Genomic DNA, 27,672 nt, shown 5'->3' with positions numbered 1-27,672 from the left:
ATTGATACAATTGTAAAATATTTAAAATTGAATTGGTACAATTACAATAAATTTAAGATTTTTTTGATAATTTTCCCACTATACCTGGGTACTTGCCTATTACAAAATTGAAGATCCAATAGAACCCAATTAGAATACGTGCAGTTCCTGGACTAGTACCCATCATACTACTAATTTCTTGCTAATTAATTCTTTGTGCTTCTAATTGCTGCTAAAACACCCATTTCAGGGCTATACAAGAAGTGGGTTCCTTTGTGGTTCCACCCATTGCTACTTTGCACCGCCGGATCATTAAATGCAAACGATAATTAATGTCCCAATTTTCTATGCACGTGGGATTCTAGTTTCTTCGATTAATCCGGTTCTTCACCGTAGTCAACTCGTCAACATTGCCTTTTTGCCTTGGAGTATGTACTGACTGTTTTTCTTTTTTCTTTTTTCTTTTTTGGTCGAATATGTATTGACTGGTTGATTGACCAAGGAAAGTTGAATTTTTGTCACTTGAAGCTTGTACGTAGATGAGCTATTTGCTGTTAATATCGATGATCGATCGAACACGACAGCTTGAGGACAAAATACAAAGAAAAATGCTGCTCTTCATTTGCATCATCAACCTATACATCGTCGAAACTTTATAGTAGGTTCGTTTTTTCCCATTCATGATTTGTGCTTATAAAGATTGCACTAGAATTTAGTACTAACTTCAAAGTCAATCAAACAGATTCGAGATTGTCACTAAATAAAGAAACATTATTGAACTTTACAAAAATCAACATAAGCTCAAAAGATAAAATTGGTGGAGTCACTTTTATGCTATTACAACGAATAAAAAGAAGACAGTTAGGCTCTAAGAACTTGTTTGATCGCAAGACAATGCGCATAAAATAACTCATATAACCAGTGATAATAACGGGATTTGATAATACGGTGGCTAACTACTTAGGTTTTGTTTGGTAACGTTCTGAGAAACACTCATTTCTGTTTTTTTTTTTTTGGTGCTGGAGGAACCGCTACTGGGCCGACAGCCGTTCCCGTAAACCCCTGCGCGACGCTAGCAAAGGAACCACCACCCCGACGTTCTTTTGTTCTCCAGAACAAAAATAGAACAGAAACGCGTTTAGTAATTTTTTTGTTCCCGAAATAGATTTAAAATGGAAACAAGAAAAAAAAATCATTTCTTGTTCCGAGAACAACCCAAGAAACAAGCTTTTTTTTTTTTTTCTTTTTTCCCCTCCAGCCAAACGAGACCTGACGACCTCGCCAGAGCCTCGTCAGCCCTCGACAAGCCTCGGGGGAGCCTCACCATGGCTAGGTGAGGCCCCTCAAGCCTCGCCCGGCCACCGTGAGATCCACGTCGCCTAGCCTCGCGGTGGCCGAGTGAGGCTTAGCCTCGCCCATCCACGGTGAGGTTGAGCCGACCCTTGTCTAGCTAGTCCCCCGCTGACCATGGCCAAGCCAGCAACCGAATAAGAGGAAGGAGAAGGAAAAAAAAAAAAAAAAAAAAGAAAATGTAATAAAATTATTAATATATTAAAAGAAATTTTAAGTCACAATTTTTTTTTTTTTTTTGGTTGTACCAAATGTATTTATTTTCCCACAACAATTTTTTTTTTATAATTACCAAACGCCTTAAAATACTCAGAAACTATTTCTGAGAACGGAAATAGAAAAAAAGTGTTTCTGAAAAGAAATGTTACCGGAAACAGAAACGTTACCATACGCACCCTTAGCTATCGGTAAAATACTCTTCATATCTCATTTTACAGCCTTGGAGCACCATCCGAACTTCGATGCTATTAGGACAATCCCTAAGTATTTGTAACCTAGCAAAAGTGAGACATGAGCTGCAGCGGTAGAAAGAAAGCGTCTTGTTGCAGACGGCATGGCCGTATGCAATGGCAATTGGAAAAGGCGACTGAGTATAGTAGTTGTAACCGATTGGGCTACCGTGATGAGCATCATATCCTTGAGGACATAAGCTACGTTGTTCCCATAGGGATCGCGGCTTGCATGAATTGCAGTGTTGCAAATGTCATGTATGATGGTGCTAGGCAGGTCACCTAAAGCCATGATGAACATCCAAATGAACGCAATGGAAGTGACTACAGCGCTCAGCCACAACACCTCCTTCTGCTTTTCCTCCTCCTTTATTTCTTGCTCATGACTTGATGGCAATAAATAGAGAGCTACTTCTCTTCGGTTCCTCCGTTGCTTTGCAATAGCATAGAACATTATGCTATATTCTAGATGCCTTTGTGTATGCCTATTTCTACATGCTTCTACGCATGGAAGATTGTCTATGTAATAAGGACATAACTAGCTTTGAGAGAAAATGTTTGCTTTTATAGTTGTGTCTCTCGTTTTTCTTTTCTGAAGATCAAGAAAGTCTTGTTTGGTGCTTTTTGGCATGTAAGGTGTTTCCTCAATAAATTGATCAGGAACTTTGTCTCTTTTGCCGTTAAATACTACATACTTATTCGTCAATTTCGATTATAATGATATTTGCAACTGTCTCATACTTATTGTCCTTCGAACGAGTGTCTTGCAACAATAGTCCATTTTAGGGAAAATGTCCTAAACTTTTTTCTAATTTATTGTGATTGTGTTAATTCAATCATTAAATTTCTTTTTTTTTTGCCAATTAAATCTTAAATTTTTTATGTTTATGCCAATTCAATCCATCCGATCAATTTTAACTGAAAATCGTTAACATGACTGATAATCGTCCTACATGGCACTGTCGATGTGGCACGATCGGTATTAACATGAACAATATTTTATAATATTTAATAATTTCTTGAATTTCCTTACTATTCATTCTTTTCTTTCTTTTCTTTCTCCTTTTCCTTTTCCTTCCTTCTTTTCTTTTCTTTTTCCCCACCATGGCCGGCAAAGGCCAAGGTTGCTGCCGGGCAAGGCCGCCGCCCAGATTTGGGCACGAGGTGCAACAGGGGTGTTGGCAGGTGCAACGCTGCTGGAGTCGCCGGGCATTTGCAAAAAAGTCGTCTGGAATTGCTAGAGATTCACCAAGTGACTGCCGAGGCTTCATGACATTGAACCGGCGTCGGGGAAGGCTCTGGATCACGCCGGAACGTTGAACTGCAGCAACAAAGTGGTTGTCGGCGGCCAACAATACCAAAGAGGAAGAGAGAACAATGCTAGTAGATACCTAAAGGAGAAGAACTTCTTTTTGCCCAGCGGACAAGAAGGAACTCGCTAATGAGTGCATCAGAATGTGTTCGCTGACAGAGAGAACGATGCTGGTAAATACCTACCTTCACAAGGCGTGGCCGCAGGTAAGGCGGCCATGGCCTCACCAACCGCAGGCGAGGCTGCCTTAGCCCGCAACCGGTGAGCTTTGTCGATCCTTGCTAGCCATGGTGGGGAAAAACAAAAGAAAAGAAAAAGAAAAGAAAAATTAATAAAACATTTTGAAATATTATTAAAACTTTCTACGTCAACGCCGATCGTATCACGTAGTATAGCTGGCGTCAACGTCCTCGATTTTTGGACAAAATTGGTCGGATGGACCGAATTAACACATATGTAAAAGGTTTAAAACTCAATTGACCAAAAAAATATATTTAAATTTAGAATTTTTTTGGTAATTTTCCTCATCCATTTTAATTTACAGCTCTTTATTCTCATCCAAATTTTAGAACGTGATGCCCGATGCTAACAAGAATTCTTAGTATTCATCTTCTCTAAGGCAGAGCCCGCTAGTATCTTCACTCAATCTCAGGCTACTTCTTTTGCACTTGAATTAACATACCATATGTTTTGTCATTTTGTTTTTTAGCCTCGATTTGGGTCATAAGTACCATCGACAGTAACTTTCTCGATTAATTGAATGAACTTTAGTTTTAACACTCAATACACTTAGTTTTTTTGCCATAGCAATGACTATTTCTACTATCTAATCTACTTTCAATCCAAAATGCACCTGGGCATTACTATACTTCTCACGGTAGATGACTTAGGCATTACTGTGCCAAAAAAACATTATCTACCCTGGATTATTAGCCACATGAGGTCTTAAGAAATGGTATATAATAGGAAACTAAAAAATGTAAGGTGGGGTTTGGAATACGAGACGGCAAGTGAGGAGTGATGACTAGCTGGAAGTCACGAAAATAGTGAGTTATGGAGAGTTTTTACTAGTTCAATCCGTTAAAAATTTTGGAGTTTGAGAACTAAAGTCCAAAATTGCCTTATCGAGACATCAGAAAGTACCAAAAATGAATGAATTGATGGTGCATTTGTAACCAAAGGATTAGAATGGCTAGCGGATAAGATTATACCACGTGGCAATCTTGATATAGGGAATCGGCGGTGGATAGGTTGTCGGTGACACAGGCTAATAATTGCTACCAAACGTGTCATGAGGACACGAGCAAATGACGGGTTGTTTCATATTACAAGAACATAGGTCAACTGAAAACGATTATTATATAAATCACGTCATTCCTAACGAGCTCTACTTTGAGCTTACCAAGTCAAAAGATTCTAAGCAATTCAATAGGATGGTTCCAGCTAATGATAAGTTATTCCAGCATGGGGCACAGCAATGCTCCACGGAATATACAGGCAGCAAATTTATGGGAAGGACACTATGTATTAACTTTGAAAATTATACTGAAATACATTACATCTCACTACGGCACAAGTATTGAATAGCGAAATTACGCATCTATACATACCCAATTGACTATGTGTTTTACTTTTGTTTAATTCGAACTTATGACAAATTTACTCTCTGTTAGTTTCCGTTAAATTTTATTGTCAAATTATTAAATTAAATAACACGTAAAAATTGACTAGTATATCAATTTGAGATTTTTCTCTTCGTTTGTCATAGTTTACAATTTTTGTGATTTTTTTTTGTGATATTTGTCATAAATATATCAACTTAGAGTTTTTGGCGGTCGAATAAATTAATTTGAGTAAACTTGTCATAAATACACCAATTTATGATTTTTTATGATCAGTTGGGGCAAATTTGTTATATGTGTACTAGTTTGGGGCTTTTCATGATAAAATAAATAGTTTTTGATAAATTTGTCACACGTGTATCATTTTGAAGTTTTTCATGGTATTAACCCTAAAAAATACATTTTTATTTTATCATAAGACAATTAAAATATTATTAAGATTTAAAAAATGGTAATAATTAAATGTGCATTTTACATGCCATTTGAGTATTAGGAAAATTCAGGAGTATTACTTTCAAGAAAAGTCACAAGATTGAGATTAAGAAGAAGAGAGAAAGGTAAAATTGCTCCGACCAAAGTCTTAATAATTGAAGGATTTTGTTGATAAGTAAGTGCCTCTACAGCATCAGTTAAGCTAACTAACAGCATAAATAACCTTTTCCAAGACAATTTAAAAATATGAAGACATTACACATCATAATAAATCGCTTACTTCATATCATAAATAATTTCAAATTTTCAACTAACATTCTAATAAGGCTTAATAAGTGTCGAAACGACACTCTTAAACATTTTCCATAATCGAAATAAAAATCTAACGAACACGATCAGAAATTGCATCAACATATAGTCACCACAAATAAAATTGGAAGGCATATAGATGATCCAGGTGCATATAAGATCGTGACGTAAGTTAGGCTCACATGCATCCCGACCACATGCTTGGAAGCTGTACGGCAATTTATTTATTTTTCCTTTTGGTCGGTGTTTTTTTGCCTTATGCCAGACTGCCACTTCGAAACTAGAGATGCATAGAAAAGCATCTCTTCTGAAGTTTTGGCAATTATAAAAGAAGGTAAAAAAGCTCTGTGTCAGTCAGGCGTTACTTCCTCTGCGCACTTTGACCGGAGCGACCGACGCCTCCGAGTTTGGAGCCTCCTCCGCCGCCGCCCACGGCCCATCATCCCGTCTTCCCTTGAAAACTCCGGCGACCCTTCTCGTTCTCGTTCTCGTTCTTCTTCTTCTTCTTCTTCTCTTCTTTCTTCCCTTGTGAAGACCCCTTTTTGCAGAACAGCAAAAGGTACTTTATTTCGTGTGACCTGCAAGTTTTACCTCGGTTTCTTGTCGTTTTCCTTTGGTTTCTCGTGGGAATGCATCTGCATTGCGCTTTTCGCCGCGCGTTTCTTTCTGCTCTTTCGATGGTCTTTTTCAAGATTCGTCGTTGGACTCTGTAATCGTTTTGTTCATGTCGAGATTGTCGGTTTTATCGATGGACCCAGTTTGTGCTCCGCGTCAAGATTTGATCTTGATAAGACCATTTTGAGATTTGCCCTCTTTTTCGTTTTGGGTTTTCGTTCTTGGGGGTTTTATTGTTCCTTTAGAGATTCCGGGTTCAATCTTGGAGCTAGGGTGGAGTGAGGTTTTTGTGGTCTAGCAAATGCTCATGGTGCTATGTGCTGGTGTTTTAACAGGTGCGGTTTTTATGCTCGTTTTCATGGGTTCTGAAACGAAGGCTGGTTCTTTCGATGATGTTGAGCGTCAATGTACAGATTCAGTGCAGAAGTTTGAATCTTTAAGTGTTGAGGACACTAAGAAGGGTGTTAGAGAGCGAGTTGCGTTGATTTTGGATGACAAGTCAAATGCTCAATGCCGAGTTACTTCGGATGTTAAAGGCCAGACCAGAGATGCATTCCTTGATATCGAATCTCCCTTATGGCGTCGGAGAAAGACATGGCTTGCCACACTCCTCAGGATGATGCATTGGGCAACAGGGTCATTGATGGTCGTGACAATGTACAAATGACTTATCAAAAGCTAAAGCATACAGATGAATGGAGAGGCAGCATTCCTCGGCTGCTTAATTTCGGCTCCTCAACCGATGGTTGGGGAGGTGGAATTCATGGGAGGGATTTTGCCATGCTGTCAGATGAGGAGATGGTCGAATTAATTTACCAATATTTGCTAGAGATGATTCTGCTTGAGAAGACTGAGGATCTTCTTGCTGAAAAGTCGGAGGCAAAGGGGGATTACAACGATTGCAGGACGCCTCCTTCCGCACCACAATTAAATGACACTGTAGAAAGTTGTCCTGGCGCTCCTGTAAAACGCATCACTCAATCGAGGAATGTCGGTTCAGGTTTATGCAGAAAGCTTCAGTTTTGATATTTTTGACTGCTGGGCTGTTGAGCGTTGAGACTTATACAGGTTCTTCTCCTTTTGGTATGAACCAAACAACTATATGCTAATTTGGGATTGTAACATATATTCCATTCATATCATATGATCATGCAGAAGCTTTTTTTTTCTCTCTGGAGAAAAATGTGTCCTTAAATATTCTTTAGTTAGAAAAATTGCTCCGTCTGCTGTTTGGATTGAATTTGTGTAAATTCAGGATGTATTTGTTTTTGTTTATTTGGGTGAGTGGATTGTTACTGTAAGTGTAGCATTTTGCATCTGAGTCATAGAATTGCAATTTTATGCATGCTCTATTCTTCTTTTCAACAATTGAAGTGAGTGAAATTTTTTCGCCAGACTTTCCTTTCTAGTTTGCAGTTTGTTATCGTGTATCATGTGTAAGAGATGTATATGTGAATATTACAGTGATATACGTCCTGCTGCACCGCATTAAGGCCATTGAGGTTGTTTTCTGATTCTTGGTTATGGTTCACTGAAGAGGAAATCAGAAATTCTTTTAGAGGCGATTGAAAGCCTCTGAAAGTTTTCGACAACTAGCTTTTCTGGATGAAGGTCAAGCATTTCGTGCGTTCCTCATCAAAAAGATCAGGCTGTCGATTCTGGATGAAGGTCAAGCATATGGCTCACGAAGCAAAACCAATCCGTCTGCAATTTTAACTGAACCAACATCAGATGCCAGGACAGGACAAACTCGCCAAGTTACTGAAAATAAACCTGAGATCCTTTATCATCTTCAGCACATCCATAGCTTCGAGACCAACAGATAGCTTTTTTCCGCAAGTAATCAGAACTTAAAGGTTAGCGAGAGAGGTCGTCTTGCTCATTCGAACTGTTTACTTTCTCACATGCCCATTTGAACTGTTTACTTTCTCACATGCTACAACGGTCGGATGAGTTGCTGTCAAATTCACGAAGTTCCCCAATCATCTAATTTTCGCTGAAAGTTAACTTCGCGAAAAGGATAAAAACGAGTCTGCAAAATGTTTTTCCTGCATAAGAGACGGTTCTTTTCGAATAAATTGGGATTGGTAATCGTCCCCTTCGATACTCTACACTTTCCATTGTTGATCTTGAGTGATTGAAAATGAATCCATGGGTTCAGCACAAATGTGCTGGCTTTTCTGATTGATTCATCAGCAAACCAAAATGAAATGCTTCTACAAAACCAGTCAGATTTCCCCGATCCGAATGTACTTGAGCTGTTCGTTTGATTTTCACTGTTCTTTACAAATGAAAGTAATCAGATTCAAGTATAATCCTTCTTCTGAGGGAACAAATTCTTTCAGGACCCTCAATAGGATCAGCATCGACCATTCCCTCTTCACTGGTCTTGTGGAAACAGAAAAGAGAAAGGAATAGAAAGAAAACACGAGATGAAAGAAGCTGCTCGAAACAAAAAGATGCTTGAAAGAAGAACAACGTCCTCATGATCGAAGCCTCATCTTTCTTTATGCGAAAACAATCAGAAGTTATTCGAAAACTAAAAACATGGAGTGCATGTAGCTATACGACTCTGCCATTGACGATGTCGATATCGATGCAATTACGATAAGAGGAAGCAAATTTTCAGGAAATGAAAGCGATGGGCTATGGCCGAAGTTTTGAAAATTCCTGTTTAGTCTTCTTCTATCTTTTCCGTTTCTGCGTACATGGGATTCTGGATCTGCTTTCGGCCTTAGCTTACAGCTTCGTATCATATGTGCATTGATGGTAATCAATGGTTCTATTGGAAAAGAACACATTGATGTCGCAGGAAACGGCGGACGTCACGTGAATCTTGAACATGCTCAAGAGGGAAACCTTGCCTGATATTTTCGTGTTAGCAGTCAAGGGAAGCACGCCCGCCATGACGTCGGCGAAAACCTGCGGGTTTGACACGAGGCGATCCGCCATTACCGCCACCGCGATGTTCATGGCCTCCGTGCTGTAGGCTGAGATCCTGCCTGCAGGGATTGGAGCATCGCCAACGGTCTCTCCTCGGTAGCCCAGGAGCGCGAACGAGTCCGTGTACCTGACTCCCGCCACATTCGGGTTCCTCACGGAGATGTCTGCACCTACCGTCATGTTCAGCAACGCTCTCATCCGGGCCATGTCGACCGAGATGCCAAGGTCCGTCAGATTCATCGACTTCACCGTGATCACCGGCCTCTTGGCCTTGAAAACCGTCAGGGCCAGTATCAAAATCACCAGGAAGAGGATCACGGCGACTGCCAACACCGCGATGCAGATGTTCCTACGCTTGTTGCGCCGCTTACCTTCCTTCGGCTGCTCGTCGGGCATCGGAGGGGCCGACGCTTCTTCCATGAGATGCAATGCCGAAAGCTAAGGAAGGCGCGCAGGCCTTTAAGGCCTAGGATGATTTCAAGGCTTCAGAGGCAGAGTCGGAGGTAATTGCTATTCAGGCAAAACGAGGACGAAGATGCTGAAAGGCTAAATGGGCGATTCGGTGCCTTAGTTAGTAACTTAGTATTAGCCATTGGATTGGTTGAGTTTTGATAGAGTTTATTACAAAGCAAAACACATAAGTGAATTAGAAGTTTTAACCATTGGGATTCGCCCATGTCACTCTTCCAAATGAAAGTACCATTGAGTTATAAAACTTTTAAAATGTGCAATTTAATCAAAAGTCCAAAACTTGAAGTTTTAAAACACGTCACAAACGGAAGTAGAAAAAAAAGAAAGGGTTCTAATCCCAAGACTTATCACAAAAGTAATTTTTTTTCGGAAAATAGAAAAAAAGAAAGTGCAAGACTTATCACAAAAGTTCTACAACTTTTCACGAAAGTGTAATTGAGTTATGTAATTTTAAAAGGTGTAACCAATAGAAGGACTTGATTGAACCAATTCGATAAGTTTTGCAATTTCAATACACCTTTTGAAATTTTTAGTTATCAAATGTACCTTCGTGAAAATTTTTAAAATTTAATTATATTTTTTGAAAATTTTTAATGTACACTTTTATAAAATTTTATAATTTTTATATATAAAATATCATCATCATCATCATCATTTGTTACATACATTGGTGGTCGCCTACGCCTATGTGTTGAGTAAACCTTGAGGTTACAAAGCTTAGCTAAACTTACACCATATTTGTATTTAGGAGAATTGTCCAAAAATCATAAATTTATTATACGGCTAATTTTGGTTAGACATCGCTGATGTGACATCTTAATCAGTGTTGACCATCCCATGTGGTACGGTCATCCTTGATGTAAACAATTTTTTTTTTTAATTTTTAAAAAAATTCAAAATTTAATTAATTTTGTAAATTTTAAATTTTAAATTTTCTTTTTTCTTTTTTATTCCCCCTCTTTCAACATAGGGCCAACGAGACCACCAAGCTCTCATTGGCTATGGGCCCACCCTCGTCACTAGGTGAGGACTTACAACGCCCTCATTGGCCATAGCAAGGGCTGTATCGCGGTCCTTGCTAGATCCAACAAGGGCTATGGCCTTTGCTTGCTGCCCAACAAGGGTTTCCCAGCCCTTTCCTAGGGCCGAGTGACCGCACTAGCCCTTGCTTAGTGGTCGGCGAAGGTCATTGGCTCTTGTTCAATGGCTGCTGACCCCATCGGCCCTATGTTGAAAGATGGGAAAAAAAGAAAAGAAAACACAAAATTTAATAATTTAATAAAAAATTGTTCATGTTATCGTTGGTCACATCACATAAGATGACTAATATTTACTATGTTACTACATCAGTGATGTTTGATCAAAATTAGCCGATAGGACTAAATTGCTATTCAATAAAAGGTTTAAGACTAGTTTGGAAAATTATATTATGATTAAATTAATATAATCAAAAAAGTTTATGATTGAATTTACAAGTTGTCAAAAAATTTAGCACTAAATTAATAAAATTAAAATTTTAGAATTGAATTGATCGCTGTATAATCAATTAAGATTTTTTGGACAGATCTTCCTTTGTATCCTAAAAACCAGGATGGACACATCATCTAAATCTTATGAACTCCCCTGCTTGACCAGAGGGAACAACAAAGTGAAAAATCAACACTCAATATCCTCCTCTATCCAAGTTTCTTTCTTGACTAGAAAAGGCTCCGAGCTAATCCAGTTGAAATTGCACACGACTAGATAATAAAAAAGAAATCATTATATGAATATCAATGTAATCCAAAAATCTTTGAATTTTGTTAATTGAGTCCCAAATTTTTTGATAATTTCCCAACATGGTCCTTCCGGTTAATTTTGGATGAAAATTAATAACATGGATGTTAGGCATCTCATGTGAATAAATTTTGTAATTTTTTTTAAATGAATTTTTTTCTTTTTTCTAATAAGTTTGGCAAGAGTTGCTGACCACAAGCGAGGGGTAGCCGACCCTTGCCGGCCACAATTGAGGGTCGTTGACATTCATTTAATATATTTGGAAGTACTTTGGTAATTTCGCCCCTCGCATCAACGGCATCAAATTCGTCACGCAGTGCGTGGCATGCGCCTATCCACCCTGATCGACAGCCCGTAAAATCACTCTCCTCCCGTCACGCAACGTCGCTTTCACCCAGGGAATCCCATCGGATCGCGTGGACCCAACATCATAGCTCAGAACGAACTTGACGTGACGTGACGACAGAGAAAATCCACACGGCTTGTGAATTGGCCCAAGGTTTGGCAAGGCGACTTTGCTCGTGTGGGGTTAGGTGAAAGTGCAGGAAGAGAGGTAGGTGCCCGCCTGCAACGGTGGCCCCCAGGTACAACGTGAAACGAGCAGCAGCACTAGTAGCAGGCTAGCAGCAGCAGCCCCACAACCAGATGATAGCTCATCGTGCAGATGGCTGCTGTCCTAGTTCTCTAGCTACCACCACCGCGTAACGGAGAGTGGTCCCTGCTAGAGAGAGCTTTGCCGCCCTAGCCCACCGCCGATGCTTTGAACGAGGATTGAGCCAAGATCAAGACCCCTCGTGGCCCGATACATGCCGGCGGGTGGTCGTGGAATGGGAATTAGATCGCCAGGAGACAGGAAGAAAGATGGAAAGTTGGTTGGTGGGAATGGTAGAGTGTGAGATAAAACCTTCTAGACTCATTTACATCCGAACTTTCAAAATCTGATCGAGTAATTTGATGTCTCATCCGAACGAGAGAATATTTGAATTATGAGTCTCTTGTTAAATTAACTTTAGAGACGGTGCTCAGGGTTTGAGCAGTCAAGGTGCCATGTTATAAAAATGATTAAGTTCACTCATATTTGTAGTCTATGTAGCACGGACACGGACACGTGACACGTGACACGTGACACGACACGACACGACACGACACGTCGACACGTCATTTCTTAAAAATAGAGAATTTCGACACGTTCCGACACGTTATATATTAGATATATTTTTATATATAAATACATAAATAAATAATAATAAAAATAGCCTAGAATTAATTTACACAAAAATATTAAATAATATCATTCATTATTTTAATTTGTTACAATAATACACAAAACTTAGAGGAAAAAAACATTGTTTAAAGAAAAATGCTGAAATGATATTTTTAAATTTATTTATTTATCATATATAGCATTTTTTATTACTTCTTTCATAGTAAAAGACTTTTAAAAAAAAAACTAAAAAAAAAAAAACTGAAAAAAAAAAATTGACCCCGTGTGTGTATATTTATAACAATTTTATTACTTCTTTTATGTATATTTATATTTTGACCCCTCAAGTATTATAAATTTTTAAAATTGATCCCGTGCGTGTCGGAATTGCGTGTCGAAATTCTGGACTCGCGTGTCGGAGCGTGTCGGAAAGAGTTGACCACGTGTCGGATTTTTCGACACTCGTTGACCGCGTGTCGGGACGTGTCGGAGCGTGTCGGACACGTGTCGGAGTGTCGGATACGACACGAAAGCTTCCGGAGAGTGTCCGTGCTACATAGTTTGTAGTACAAGTTAGAGATTTTTCCTTTTTTGGGAAAAAAAAGTGTGAATTGAAAAGGAAATGTGCTCGTCATTTGATGGAGGGGATAGCCAAGCAATCAAGATGGAATAATTACATTAGCAGCGTGTATTAGTCAAGTCAAAATGTTTGTATGCCATATGATAAAAATGACTAAGTTCAATTCATATGGTACATGTTGAAGATTTTTTTTTTTTTTTTTGGAAAAAAGTGTAAATTGATAAGGAAACATGCTTGTCATTTGATGGATGGGACGGTTTGAGTAGTCAAGATGATTCAATTAAATTAGCAAGAATCGGTCAAGTCAAAAGGTTTGGATGCCATATTACAAAATACTGAGGTCAATTCATATTTTCAATATATGTTAGAGAGATTTTTTTTTTAAAGTGTAAATCGATAAGAAAAATTATACTTTGCTAATTCTACTAGTAGGCAATACTTGTTTGAAAGTTCATAATATATCTTTGCTAATTTTCTTGCTCATTCGTTAAGAGAGATCATTATTATGATATGATGTTAACTCCCTCAGCCGTTTTTCTCCTCCTAACTCATAGAGAAAGAATCCTATTTAAGATTAAGACGTTATATGAGTAAATTTCAATGAAAACCATAATTAATTTTCCGTTCGTGTCCATCGCTTTACAAGGTGTCCCACTCGATTCTTTAATGTAAATAGCCTTTTGATCAATTATAATTTTTTTTTTTATATTTGACTTTTTCAAAATTTTACGACACGCGCACTTTATTATTTTATAACAAAAATGCATGAAACTTTTAAAGATGTGTGTATATGAAATATATAGCTTCATAAATATATTTTCTTTACTTCCATAATATTCTTAATAGAATTTTTTGAATCCAAAATAAACACAATTAGTATCGGATAAATTCATCAGCCAAAATAAGTTTGACCCCAAAATTTGGCCAAAAGAATTCTTTAATATATCATCGTCTACTGTAGAATGAGAATATGATGACCTTAATCGATTGATAAAATGATAATTCCAAAGGATCAAAAGGAATAATTCTTTTTATCCCGTAAGACTTTCGTAGATGTTTCCATTATTTTTTTGAAAAGTATATATATGTACATACATATATATATATTATATAAGATATAATATGTGCGTTTGTCTGTTATTAATTTGCGACCGTAAGATCGATATTCAACGGATGTCGACCGTTCGATGCGCCTAAATCTAGGAAGCACTGATTTCCTACCATATTGTCCTGCTTTTTTCCAAAAACGTCGGATTGCGATTCAAAAACGCCTTCCAAAAATCGCAGCGCTCTTGCCCCCTATGCACCGACTCGCTCACCTACCTCCTCATCTTCCTACTCCCTCCCCTCCTCCGACGCGTCACTCTCCCGCGAGCGCCGCGACCGGCGGAGCGATGGGGAGCGACGGCGGCGGCGCCGAGGCGGCGGAGGTCGAGGGGCTGGTGTCGGAGGCGATGAAGCGGTGCCAGGCGAGGGGGGAGGCGCCGGCCGCGTGGTCGGCGGAGGTGGCCAGGTGCGTCGTCTCGCGGGGGCTGGAGCTGCCGAGCGCCGAGCTGGGGCAGGCCGTCGTCGCTCGCCTCTCCTCCGGCTTCGGCGAGCCCTCCCTCTGGAAGTTCCTCGACCACGCCATGGCCTCCCGCCTCATCTCCTCCCTCCACGCCCTCTGTCTCCTCACTCCCAGGCACGCCTACTCTCTCTCTCTTACTTTGTGGAATTCACTGCGGGCGGTTGTTCTGTATGCCGGCAGTCCTCTTTTTTTTTTTTTTTTTTTCTAGTTTCGTGTAGCAGAGCGCTGAGTTGGAACGAACTGCGAGAATGGCGGCCGAGGAGTGTGGGAGAGATAGTTCCGATGCCTGAGATCAGGAGTTGAGAAATGGCGAGCGTTATGGTTTACTTCGAGTCTGATACGGCGAATGAAGAAATGACGCGTGCGAGGGGAAGCAGCGCTCTGTCTGCGACGGAACGAATCGGAAATAGATTTGACTGATTTTCAAATTTCTGCTGCGGCTTTGTGATTTAATTTCTTCGAGAGGTTTGATGGCGAGTTCAGGGGAGGAGGTTTAAGAAGTCAGTGCAGTTGTCTGATTGTCTCTGCTTTAGGCCTTTTGCTCTATGGCTTTGCTTGGACAGTGGTTCGGTGGATTGTTTAGTTGTATTTCTAACTGATGTGTAAGGGAGTTTGGACTCTCTTATCTTGCATTTTCCGCAGAAGCTTCTTGTCCTAACCTCACATTTGCAACAGGGTCCTCTCCTGTCGGCAGGCTCAACCAGAGGCATACAGACTCTATCTTGACCTCTTAGCTAGATATACATTTTCCCCTGAAGATTTTCCCTCAAAGGCTTCCAGAGATAAGTAAGTTTTAGTTCCTCGAATTCAAATTTTACCAAGTGGAATACTCGATTTATTGCCTTCCTTCATGATGTTTGCACTTGCTGATTCCATGACAGAAGGAGTTCTGACTGTTATCGTTATTAGGCAAAAAGTTCATGGGAATTCCTCAACTCACATGCTGAATGCGATTGAGTTTTAAATTGTTTAGTCGATGCAACTACTTCATGAACTTTGGAAAAGTGCATTGTTCTTCTGCTGGAAAATGTCTACATTGGTGGGAAAATTGCTCATTTGGCAATTTCGAGGTCTTTATGCCGGATACATCAGAAAATTTGATGGCCCCTTGACTTGTCCACTTTTTCCTTTTTCGAAAGTGTTTAGGGCTTGATTGCAGCAATTGAAAGTTTTAGCACTCGATTGTGCACATTTTATAAGATTTACAACTTTCAGTGAACTTGTCCCTTTTTAAAGTGTTTACTAGTGTTTAGGTAAAGGGCGTATGGTTTCGCTATGTCCCTTTTTGCAGCACTCCAAGTTGGAGACATCGAAATGGCTTTGGCACACTTTCTTGATTATTACGATGGAAGTTGGCACTTGAAGTGTTTTCTTGGTCATGCTGATAATAATTATGCTTTGAGTTTCTTCATCGCATGGATATGCAACTGAAGAGAATCTCTGGATTGTACATGAAAGTGATTCAATGTTCATGAGATGCTTGAAGACATTACTTCATGCAGTACTCTCAGTATTTATGTATAGCTTCACATGTAGGCTTTTTGTTCAATATCTTGGAGCTTTATGCAAGATTCCTTCACAAAACAGCTGACTCTTTTCCTCAGCATAGTCTCCTAGTTTTTCTGCTTCTAATATTAAAGACTGGAAGGAGAATGTGGAACTAGATAATGATTGTACCTTGTAGTACGAGGTGCCTAATATAACCATTTTACTTTCTAGCCATTTCTGAATAAATTGATTGGGAGGGTCCCGCACAGAGCAAAATCATTGTCTTCTAGCCTTGTTTTACCGCTTGTCATCAGCTCACTTTGTGTTTGACTTTTTAAAGTAGTGCCAAATTATAGTGCTTATTTGGTGCATGGAAAATGCTAACAGAATACCTATGAAAGTATGCAGGATTGTAAGAGCTATCGATGCCGATCTTCAGTTCTCCCGAATTTACGGGATCAATGTCAGGGAGCTTGGCCATACATTAGTGATTTTCTTCTTCAACGCTATAGTTAGTTTGATAGATAGCACTATGGATGATTGGGGATTACAAATTGCATCTATGGGTGGACTGTGTGGCTCATTTGAAAGCATGGAGCACCATCAAAGGAATGTAGGTATAAGAGGCAGTGAAGATAACAAGAGAAGTGGACACCGTGAATACATAAGGAACATGAATTCACTTATTGCCATGGAGGTGTTAGAGAACCTAACACGAAGCAGGAAGGCTTTAGCTTTACTTCGCCTCATTCACATGAATATGTAAGCACCGGCATTCTTTTCCCAATCTATCTCTAATTTTTCCTCCATTCAAGTTCTCTAAACGATTTTTGGGAGATCTATGCCTTTTATTATCTCTAACAGCTTTATATCCTTTAAAATTTGTTGGTGTCTTAGACTTTTTTAGTGTACAATTTAATTCTCAGTATGCACATTATTCACAATGCGTGCCTTTTAGTCCATACCACTTTTCAGCCTGTTTCTTAAGACATAACTGTTAACCTGTGACTGGTGATGGTGTCTTCTAGTAGCTGCTATTTCTGTGTATATATTCTCCACTATGACTAGTAGAATGCAGTATATTTGTGTTGATCATTTCACTTCTATGAACAGGCCCTATTTTCTAGATTTTTGTTTCTTAAGACAAAACTGTTAACCTGTGACTGGTGATGGTGTCTTCTAGTAGCTGCTATTTCTGTGTATATATTCTCCACTATGACTAGTAGAATGCAGTATATTTGCGTTGATCATTTCACTTCTATGAACAGGCCCTATTTTCTAGATTTTTCTTAATCTTAGATAACCAAAGTGGAACACAATGAGAAGTCTTTCTGCAGGGATGTGGTTTGAGACAATGTTTCTGATGGAATACCTGATTAATGATGATGTGCTTGGTTCCATTGTTCTCGTCTAATCACATTGTGTATAGCCGCATAGTGCATATCTACTTTCATTTTATGGATGGCAGATTGGTCTTTGTACTCTTTGATGCATCAGATGAAGACAACTTATTTTTTTACTAGATAATGTCCATGGTTCATTGATTTCTGATGATTATGGATGACCAAGTGAGTATGCTGGTGGAGTTGTAGACATGGCTGTGTTTAATGATCTCATATGATTTTACACTTGTTATGAGCTCCTAATCTTATTTTTACACTTGTTATAACATAAGCTTCTAATCTTATTATACCTTGGGATTTGATTGTGTCAGTCTGGTGGACAACTTTTTTGTTTTCTTTTTCTCTCTGATAGGCCTGATAAATTCAATGGGCTACTTCAGAGGCTGCAGTTTCTTGAAACCTACAAATTACCATCACCAAATTTAATATCTGCAAAGGAGGTTCTGGCAAGATTGTCTTCCAATATCCACAAAGTTTTGGCTTTTGAATCTGATTTGAAGAGGAGTTTCATTGGGATGTTTCTTAACATCAGATCGATCAAGAGTGTACCCTACTCTGACTCTGGATCTGCACTGTCTGCATGTTGGGCACCTTTTGATATTTACGTGGAGACTGCAATGGATGGAAGACTACTTCCTGTAACTTCAGCAAGTGCCATACTTACAGGTGACCTTAAAGAGTTTTTCTTAAGCTTGCATTTTTTATGCTTCATCATTTCATTGTTTCTCAACTAAACAGATATGGAGCATCCTTTAAAACTAGAAAAATTTATTGGATTCTACTATTCATATGAAATTGCAGAATTAATATTTTCTCTCCAAGCCTTAAATCGGGCAAGTTGGCAGGACACATTCTTAGCTCTCTGGCTTTCTGCTCTTCGGCTTGTGCAAAGAGTTAAGTCGATCTCATTAATTCGATCCCTTATAATGTGCATTACAGCTGATAGTTCAAAACTTCGTTCATAATTGTAGGAACGCGATCCTCCTGAAGGTCCTGTTCCGCATCTGGAGGCACGTCTTTGCATCCTTCTGTGTATTGTCCCCTTGGCAATCACTGGTGTTCTGATGAATGATGTTGATTTGAGTTCCACCTCCTCTTGTGATCTGTCTGCGTCTATTCTTTCGGATCCAGGGCATGGACACAAGATAGATGAGAAAGTCCACGGTTTAATGAGAAATGGGCTCATATCCTCCCTTCAGTTGCTGGGACAATTTTCTGGTCTCTTGCACCCGCCAGAACTAGTGCAAGATGCAGCCAACAGTGCAGCTGCAAAAGCAGCAAATGCTTCTTCTAAACAAATGAGGGGGAATGATAGCATTGGTGTAGGGGATCATGATGTTTTGGTGAAATGTGGTAATGCCGTACATTCACTATCTAATAGTAGAATAGCAACCGGTGATTTTGGTGCTTACTGCTAGTGCTTTTCAGGTGGTAATATGAGGCACTTAATAGTGGAAGCTTGCATTGCAAGAAGACTAGTGGACACATCTGCATATTTCTGGCCCGGTTATGTGCTCACTTCTGTATTGTCAATCCCTGATTCATCAATGAAAGAAATGTCTCCTTGGTCGGTGTTTATGGAAGGCGGTGCACTAACTGCCTCTCTTGTAAGTTCACTAGTTGCAACTCCAGCTACCAGGTATCAGAAAAGATGTTGCAATTTACTTTACCTGACTTTTATATAAGGAAGAAAATAAATAGTGGAATTGATCAGCTCAGGTGCTATGGTTAATTCTCTTTTGCCTTGTTTGTTCAAGTTTAGCAGAGACAGAAAAATTATATAATGTTGCGTTGAATGGGTCAAATGAGGAGAAATCAGCAGCTGCAACAATTATGTGCGGTGCATCTCTCAGTCGTGGATGGAACATTCAGGTCTCACCTTAATAAATTATGTCGAGCTTTCTGTATTTCTTCGGTGGTGGCTTCCATAAATTGTTGCATTACTTGTTTTGTTTATATCCTTCTGACCGAATTAAGCATCTGTTTTGTGGTAGGGAGATGTTTGTGGAATTGCCAACACTGACAATATTGATTTTCCAGATTTATTTATTTATTTATATTTATTATTATTATTTTTTTTTGTCTTTAATCATTTCTCTTGAGCTTTATGGAGTACGAACATCTGATGTCAACAAAAGCCATACAAGAAATTTAGCTCCGTGTTGAACCTCATGCTGTCTTTTTTAAGTTACAGATTCTGCTGTTTAGAATCTTATCAGTGTACCTATTTATGAACTTAGAAAGAAATCCAGTTGAATGTACTGGACACATCTATCCATGAAAAGCTACTTTTATCAGCATATGAAGTTTCTTTTTCTCTTTGGCAGGAACACGTGGTGAAATTTGTGGTCAAGCTTCTCTCTCCTCCTGTGCCTTCAGGTCATAACGGACCACATTCTCATTTCGTGGATTACATGCCCATGCTAAGTGCTCTTCTATTTGGAGCTTCCTCAATTGATACTGTTCATATACTTTCTTTGCATGGGGTGGTAAGTTATAGTTCTGATTCAAGTGTAATTTTGGCACCTTACTGCGATATATATACTCCTACATATATTGTGAATGACGGAGCAATTGGCACCATAATGCAATTGCATGGGGTGGTAAGTTATAGTTCTGGTTCAAGTGTAATTTTGGCACCTTACTGCGATATGTATACTCCTACATATATTGCGAATGACAGAGCAATTGGCACCACAATGCAAACAATTCTCTGTGTTATATTAGCTTTGTTGCTTTATGGTTTGTCAATTTTTTGCAACGTTGGTGCCACCTATATCAGCACTACTCTTTGTCTTGACTAATTTTTGTAATTGACTTTTAATGGCATCTAGTGAACGTGACATAGCAATTGGTGTGATAATGTATACTATTCTGGTGTCTTGTTAACTTGATTAATTTATTTTTCAACATCTTTTGATATTGATGTCATCCATATCAGAACTAATGTCTGACAATGTATAGTTTTTATTTTTGATTTGGAATGGCATCTTCTATATCAGAGAAAATCTTCATCATGTTTATTTTATGATCAATGTTGAATGTCCAGTTGAGGAAGTTCTTTTTTACTATTTTTACTAGTTTTCACATATTCCATCAAAGAAAATATTTGAGCTAGATTCTAACAGCTTTAAATTTTCCTGGTGTAAATACACCCTTAGCTCAGCCATCATATTTTTTTTTTTTTTTTTTTTTTTAAAGATTGAATTCTGATCCTACAGTGTATTATTGCTTTCCTTTTGTGCCGAAGGTGTACCCATGTTTCGGGATTTCTTTTATGTATCTTGTGGAAGTCCAGTTTTTGGACATTTTGGTTAGGAATACTAGGTTTGTATTTGTTCCATAGTCAGTCATCCATTTAATCTGTTGCCACTGCTGCTAATTATCTATTCACTCATACATCGGATTTTTTTTACTTATTAAAGCCAACTGTTTCAACTAGAAATCTGGATGCTTTAAGTTGATTGCATTGATTCAGGTTCCTGAAGTTGCTGCAGCTTTGATGCCCCTTTGTGAGCTATATGGTTCACTAAATCCCTTGTCAAGCAGTGGATCTCGAACCAGCGAGGAGCCCTCAGTCTACATGGTTTTCTCTGCTGCATTTCTCTTTCTTCTCCGTCTATGGAAATTCTATAAGCCACCGGTTGAAATAGGAGCTATTGGAGCTGACCTAACTTTGGAGTTTCTCATGCTTTTGCACAACAGCCGCAAATCATTAGCATCACATGATTCTTCTCCTCAGAATGAAGTGAACTCCAGTATGAATCAGACATTTTCTATGTCAGATGAACCCGAATACATTGATAACTATCCGAGATTACGAGCTTGGTATTGTCAAAACAAAATTTGTATAGCTTCTCCACTTTCCGGCCTCTGTAGTGGCAGTCCTGTCCATCAGGTTGCAAACAAAATTCTTAGCATGATTTACTCGAAAATGACTAGAAGTACCTCCTCATCTGGTAATTCTTCAACGACACCACCAAACAGCGGCTTGGGTGGGTCCCCAACATCTGCTGGAGAGGAACCTCATCAGAGACCTGTGCTTTGTGCATGGGAAGTGTTGGAAGCTATTCCTTTTGTCCTGGAAGCAATTTTAAGTGCCTGCACCTATGGGAGGCTTTCGTCCCGGGACCTGACCACAGGTTAGCTTTAACATCATGACTTGTGTAGAAAATATGGGTATAGATTAAATCAGTTCTGAAGCAAGGATTTCTCGCTTGCAGGTCTGAGGGACCTTATTGACTTTCTACCGGCATCGCTAGCCACTATTATTAGCTATTTCTCTGCAGAAGTCACCCGTGGTATTTGGGGGCCAGTTCCAATGAATGGAATTGACTGGCCTAGTCCAACGCAAGCTATTCAATCAGTTGAATCCGAGATAAAAGAAATCCTTGCAGCTGCAGGTGTTAATACACCAAGTTATCCCCCTGGTAGACAACCGTGTTTTACCATTTGTCAAAATTGTACAAGATGCTTTGCTGTTCATGCTGTAATATGCATTCATAATCCATTTAATAAGCGGAGGGGAGGAACTACTCTAGTTCTGGAAACATTTTTTTCTTTTTTCATAATGAATTTACTTGATTACAGCAATTAATCCCTACTTTCTACATTGATTAGTTAGATAAAATTATGTTTTTACTTTCTGATTTGCGACTTGAGAGAGGGGTGTTTCGACTTGCATGTTGGGCAGCTATGTGCTTCCTATTGAGTTTTAAGGTAAATAGCTGTCCGTGCTTGTGTTTTGGGGATACACTGGACATGTATTTTCTTGTGGGAGGCTCCTCAACATCCTGTTTATTTCGAATTTGAAACTTTTCTATTGTTTTTTGTGGCCTTTCGGTGGTTTTGTTGGTCTTCATATAAAAATATGAAAGCAAGTATGAGTGCATCTTATGCGTGTCTACTCAAAACTTCCCACTATCTCTTAGTGAGTATTTTGCATCATATGGGTGGTCAGTACACGCCTTTTTGTGACTCCTTGACTGTTTGCTGTGTAGGTGTCGAGCCAATGCTTCCACTTCCGATGGCAGCTCTGGTTAGTTTAACCATCACTTTTAAACTTGACAAGAGCCTCGAGTACATCCTTGCTGTTGCTGGACCCGCTATGGAGGATTGCGCATCATACTGCCCTTGGCCCAGCATGCCCATAATTGGTTCTCTGTGGGCGCAAAAAGTTCGACGGTGGCATAACTTCATTGTTGTGTCATGTTCTCGTTCTGTTTTCCGACAGAACAAAGAAGCCCTTGCCCAGCTCATTCGAAGTTGCTTCACATCGTTTCTAGGACCACTCGATGATTTAAACCGTCTATTGACTAATCAACCTTGTTTGAATGGGCTGCTGGGCAACAAGATTTCAGCCCTTGGTGTTCCTCCTTCCATAGCTCCGGGATTTCTTTTTCTACGCTCTAGTAGGTTCATCCAAGACAAAGAATACCTGAGTGACACTATCATAAAGCTAGTGGTTGAATATGGTTCCAAATTAGCCACCCGATGCCCTGAGACAAGTTCTGCCCGTTTGAAATCTGGTCAGGCATCCTTGTCCCTTGCGTCTGCCCGGATAAAGGAAGTGGGTTTGTTAGGTGCCAGCTTGTTATGCTCGGCGGGCGGGTTGTATTCTGCCCAAGAATTGTTGCGGGAGACCATTCCGACCTGGCTCCTCACAACTCGGGAAGAGACACACGGAGAGGGAGGTTCTGTATCCCGCATGTTTGAGGGATATGCATTGGCATATTTAGTGTACTTGACAGGCACATTCGCATGCGGCATTAGGGCGAGGGCGGCCCCGTGGGCGTATTCCCGGAGACCTCAGATCATCGGAATGCACATGGACTTTCTGGCGGGGGTGTTGGGGGGTAACATGTCCATCGGCTGCGGTCCCGTCATGTGGAAGGCTTACGTCTCTTGTTTGGTGGGTCTCGTCGTGAGCTTTGCGCCGGCGTGGGTTCGAGAAGTGAAGCACGAGACGCTGGCGAGATTGGCCCGCGGGTTGTGGGGATGGCACGAGTGCGAGCTGGCCCTCTCTCTTCTCGAAAGAGGTGGCTTTGCGACCATGGGGCCTCTGGCCGAGTTTTTCAGTGTAATGGACTGAGGCGCTCCCTAATTTATTGAAAGGTTGATCCGAGAGTTGTGAACGTGCCTTTGCATTTGCCGTGCATCCCAATTTCTTTACTGCGGCTAGGCTCATGTTCGCTTATGGATGAACTAAGTGATTATATCTGAAGTTAAGGCTACGCTTATTTCGTAAAAAATGGATGATTCGAAAAATATTTTTCTGATAATAATTGCTAATATTACTTGAAATAATTAGTTATTGAAAAGTATCTTATTTGTAAATGACAATTTATATTTAAATATTTTTGTAAATGGTGAAAATATGTTGGTTCATTCATTTTTACGAGTGATGTAAGTAATTATTTGGAAATGTTTTTATAATTTTTTTATTTTTTATTTTTTGTGGACTGAATGAAGCTTAAATATTTCATTGCGAGCTGAGTGAAACTTATACCGCGAAGTTATTACTCCAAATCTAACTTTTTGGCTCAATGTGTAGTTTTTGTTCAGCATCAATGGCTTCCAAGAGAACAAAAGACCAGCAGTATCACTCTCCATGAAATATCTTTCCATAAAAGTAGACAAAACTCCAGCATAGTTTAGGATAAGAAATGAAGCCACGATTAGTTTCTTTAAAAAGAATGACACAAGTGGTTTTTGAATTTTGATTTTGTAATTCCTAAATTTTTTATTTATTTAACTTGGTTTGTGAACTTTTAGTACATATTCAACTTAGCCCTTGAATAATATAAAATATTCAATGTTGTCCCTAATCTTGAATCAATAGAAGAAGAACATAAAAAATCTACAGATCATATCAAATGAATTAAAAGTTCAGAAATCACGTTATATATAAAACTTAAATTCAATGGCCACATTATATATTTGACTAAAGTTCAAGCCATTTGTGTCATCACCCCTTTCTTAAAAGATCACCTCTCCCCCACTCACTCTTCTCTCTCACAAACCCATCCTCTTCCTCGTCATCTCCGTCTCCTCCTCCCTAGCTTCACCTAGGGTGGCAAATGGGTGGGGTTGGATCGGGTCGAAAATGGGTCGACCCATATTTAACCCATTTTGACCCATATTCTTGTAGTATAAATCTAGTGACTCGTACCCGATCTGACTCGTATTGCTAAAACCTATTAATATTATAAGAAAACCCACTTCTACTATATGCTAATTGGATTAAAAATTCAAATTAACTTAAAAATAATAAATAAAATAAAAAAATTTAAAAACCTATAAATTGAATGGAAAATTTTTATAATTCTTTTTAAAAATATAATTTTTAATTATTATTTCTTTTCTCTTTTCTTTTTCTTCTTCTTTGGTCGACCAGTTGGCCACGACGACGGCCAACGACCGGCGAGATCGAGCACACTGGCGTTGGGTGAGGCTTGATCTTGCTGATCTAGCGAGGCCGAGGCCCCTCTCGACGCCGGGCGAGCTTGAGCCTCGCCGGATTTGGCGAGACTTGAGCTTGCTTTGGTGTCGGCGGGGCCTCGGCCTTGCCGTTGGAGGCTCAAGCCTTGCCGATCGTCAATGAGGCCGAGCCTCGCCAGTCATCGGCGACTCGCCGACGAGCTCGAGCCTTGCCCGGCTGTCGCCGGCCATTGCCCTACGGCCATTGGCTAAGGAAGGAAGAAAAGAAAGAAAAAAAGAAAAAGAAAAAAAGAAAAGAAATTAAAATATGAAAAAAAAATTATAATTTCGATTTTTATTAAAAAACATTTTTATAAAGTTAAAAAAGCCCATGGCTCATGGGTTTCCTACTAACCTATTTAGACTCATTTTTTTCTTTTACTTTTTCAAACCCATTTCTGACCTATATTTAACTTTCACTTGACCTATTTTTAATCCATATTTAACTTTCACTTGACCCATATATGACTCATTTAACTAAAAATAGGTCATAATATGGGTTTAGGATCCATTTTGCCAACTCTAGCTTCACCCACCACCATATAGTCGAAGCCTTATCAAGGCTTCCTCAAGAACCGCCACTGCTTCCTCGATTGGACAGTTAAGGGTGCGTTTGGAAAGACTTTTGGGGAAAGTCCTTGAGAAAATGTAAAGGCCTTTAAGCTAAAAGGGTTTTTGGAAATGCAAATTGTGTTTGGTAAATTGTATTTGTAAAAGTCCATTGTAAAGTATGTTTGAGCAAAATAGTGTTTGGAAATATTAATTGTGTAAAGGACTTGTGTTATTAAAAAAAAAAAGAAAAAAAAAAAAGAGAATTGGCTGGTTCTTTGCCAGGTGGGGGCAGGTGGTCTGGCAAGGGTTTGGCAAGGGGCAGGCGGTCCGGCGAGGGTCTGGCAAGGAGCAGACGGTCCGGCGAGAGGCGGCCGGCCGGCGAGGGTCGCCGCAACCCGGATCGAACGGCCCCGGCGACCTCCGCACCGAGGTCGCGGCGCGGCGGGTCGCGCGACCTTCCGGCGAGGGTCGCCGCGACCCGGATCGACCTCGGTGCGGAGGTCGCCGGGGCCGCTCCATCTGGTTGCGGCGACCCCGATGCGACCAGATCGCGCGATCCCGATCGCTCGATTTGGGTCGCCGGAGGTTGCGCGGCCCAGATCTGGGTCGCGGCGACCTCCGGGGACCCAGATTTGCACACGATTTGGGTCGCGGAGACCTGCGGTGACCCGGATCTGCCGGCGTCCGCAACGTCGCCGGGGTTGCGCTGTCCGCCGCGACCCAGATCCGGGTGGTTGCCGAGGTTGCGGCGGTCGCGCGACGCGACTCGCAGGGAGTCACCGAGGTCATGCGACTGGCCGCCAACGATCGCCGTGACACACCGGCCTCTTGCCGCCTCTGTCCAGCTCGTCGTCGGCCCCTCACAGCTCGGCGCAACTTCCCCGGCCAACCTCAACGAAGAAGAAGGTGAATAGTTACGAGGACAAAACCGGAAAAACGAAATGTTAGCGAGGACATTTATGGAAAAAAATTATCTTACTCACCATCAGCCTTCCGAGAAGGCTGAATGCCCAAGGCAGCCCCTGGGGTGCCTTGGGCTTTTAGCCTTGGGAAGGCTTGCCTTTCCCAAAGGCAAGTAAAAAAAATCTTCCCAAACACTCTTTCCTTGGCCCAAAGGCCTTTAGCCCTCCAAAGGTCCTTGGGAAAGTAGTTCCCAAACGCAGCCTTAAGTGCCCTCGCTTGCCCCCGCCAACACCGCCATCCTCTGCCTCCCGGGTGTCGCTTGCGGCTTCCTCACCGTGAACCCGCCACCATTGACACGTACTCCGTGCCAACTTTGACAACTTCTGAAAGGGCGACCAATTCACCACTCTCCCCCGTGACTTTCTTGGCCGTGACATCCTCAACTCCGACGGCAAGCCTTGGAGGCCTCTAGCGAAAGATGGCGAGCTATGAGTTCAACACGAGGTCACTGCGGTAGTTTGTCATGTGGAATGTGACCATGGAGATCGAAACCCGGCTCATCCTGGCTTTGGCTGCAGCCGCTGACAAGTTGGGTTAGGTCGCAGATCTGGAAGATGTTATAGAAGTTTTTTTTTTTTTTGGGCGGTTCTACTTTACTGTATTCCTATTCTAACTCTCATTCAGACTTTTGTCCTACCTCATTGCAGGACGTGGGAGTCGAAACCCATACTTCAAACTAATTCGTTCCCACCCTAACCTCCTGAGAATGTGGGGATTCAAACCCCCACCTCCCCCTTCCATGTTGGAAGGTTGACAATGAGTTCATGCGCACCTTTGAGGGACGCGGCGATGCTAATCTCCGAAAGCTTCATGTATGCCTTCGCGGTAAACATGAAGGATTTGATCGCCACCGTCCAAGAATTCGCAGATCATATCTTACGGAAGCAAATAGGAGGGAACCGCGGCGAGAATCTGCTCTCCCGGTTCATCCGCCACCAAAATGTAAAGACTATTTTTTGTCACCCACACTCGACATGATTAAGAAATTACTGGGTCAGTTTTCTGAATGCGTGTTATTCAATGAAAATGCACCAATTTTGTCCATGGTGGAATAAATCTCATATAATCGGTAATTTCCACATATTGACATTTAATTTAAGCAAAATTTACAATTAAATCATTGAATTAGATGTTATCACCCTAGTAAAATATACTGAGTGTCTTGTAATCGAGATGGC

General features: G+C 40.4%; 2 protein-coding genes across 5 annotated transcripts; one reads left to right on the top strand and one right to left on the bottom strand.

Annotated features, from left to right (window-relative positions):
• Positions 1-8,807: 8,807 nt before the first annotated feature.
• LOC104454202 lies at positions 8,808-9,407 on the bottom strand. The gene has a single exon (XM_039316674.1). It carries the CDS (start codon positions 9,405-9,407, stop codon positions 8,808-8,810), a length of 600 nt encoding a protein of 199 aa, XP_039172608.1.
• Positions 9,408-14,305: 4,898 nt separating this feature from the next.
• Positions 14,306-23,634, top strand: LOC104433338 (mediator of RNA polymerase II transcription subunit 33A). Of its 4 annotated transcripts, none has more exons than XM_010046047.3 (12): positions 14,306-14,723; positions 15,285-15,395; positions 16,506-16,859; positions 17,853-18,166; positions 18,302-18,393; positions 18,472-18,850; positions 18,929-19,139; positions 19,258-19,372; positions 19,828-19,989; positions 20,979-21,642; positions 21,724-21,930; positions 22,501-23,634. In XM_010046047.3, the coding sequence occupies exons 1-12, from the start codon at positions 14,344-14,346 to the stop codon at positions 23,589-23,591; spliced, it is 4,080 nt and encodes a 1,359-aa protein (XP_010044349.2). In that variant the 5' UTR covers positions 14,306-14,343; the 3' UTR covers positions 23,592-23,634. The 4 variants fall into 4 exon arrangements, with proteins under 4 accessions (XP_010044349.2, XP_010044343.2, XP_039166692.1 ...); XM_010046041.3 differs by having other exon boundaries at positions 14,307-14,723; positions 18,472-18,853; XM_039310758.1 differs by lacking the exon at positions 14,306-14,723 and adding an exon at positions 14,817-15,211 and having other exon boundaries at positions 18,472-18,853.
• Positions 23,635-27,672: the final 4,038 nt, after the last annotated feature.

Source organism: Eucalyptus grandis, chromosome 1, assembly GCF_016545825.1.
Source record: "Eucalyptus grandis isolate ANBG69807.140 chromosome 1, ASM1654582v1, whole genome shotgun sequence".
NCBI lineage: Eukaryota > Viridiplantae > Streptophyta > Magnoliopsida > Myrtales > Myrtaceae > Eucalyptus > Eucalyptus grandis.
This window is presented reverse-complemented; position numbering and strand designations above follow the sequence as displayed.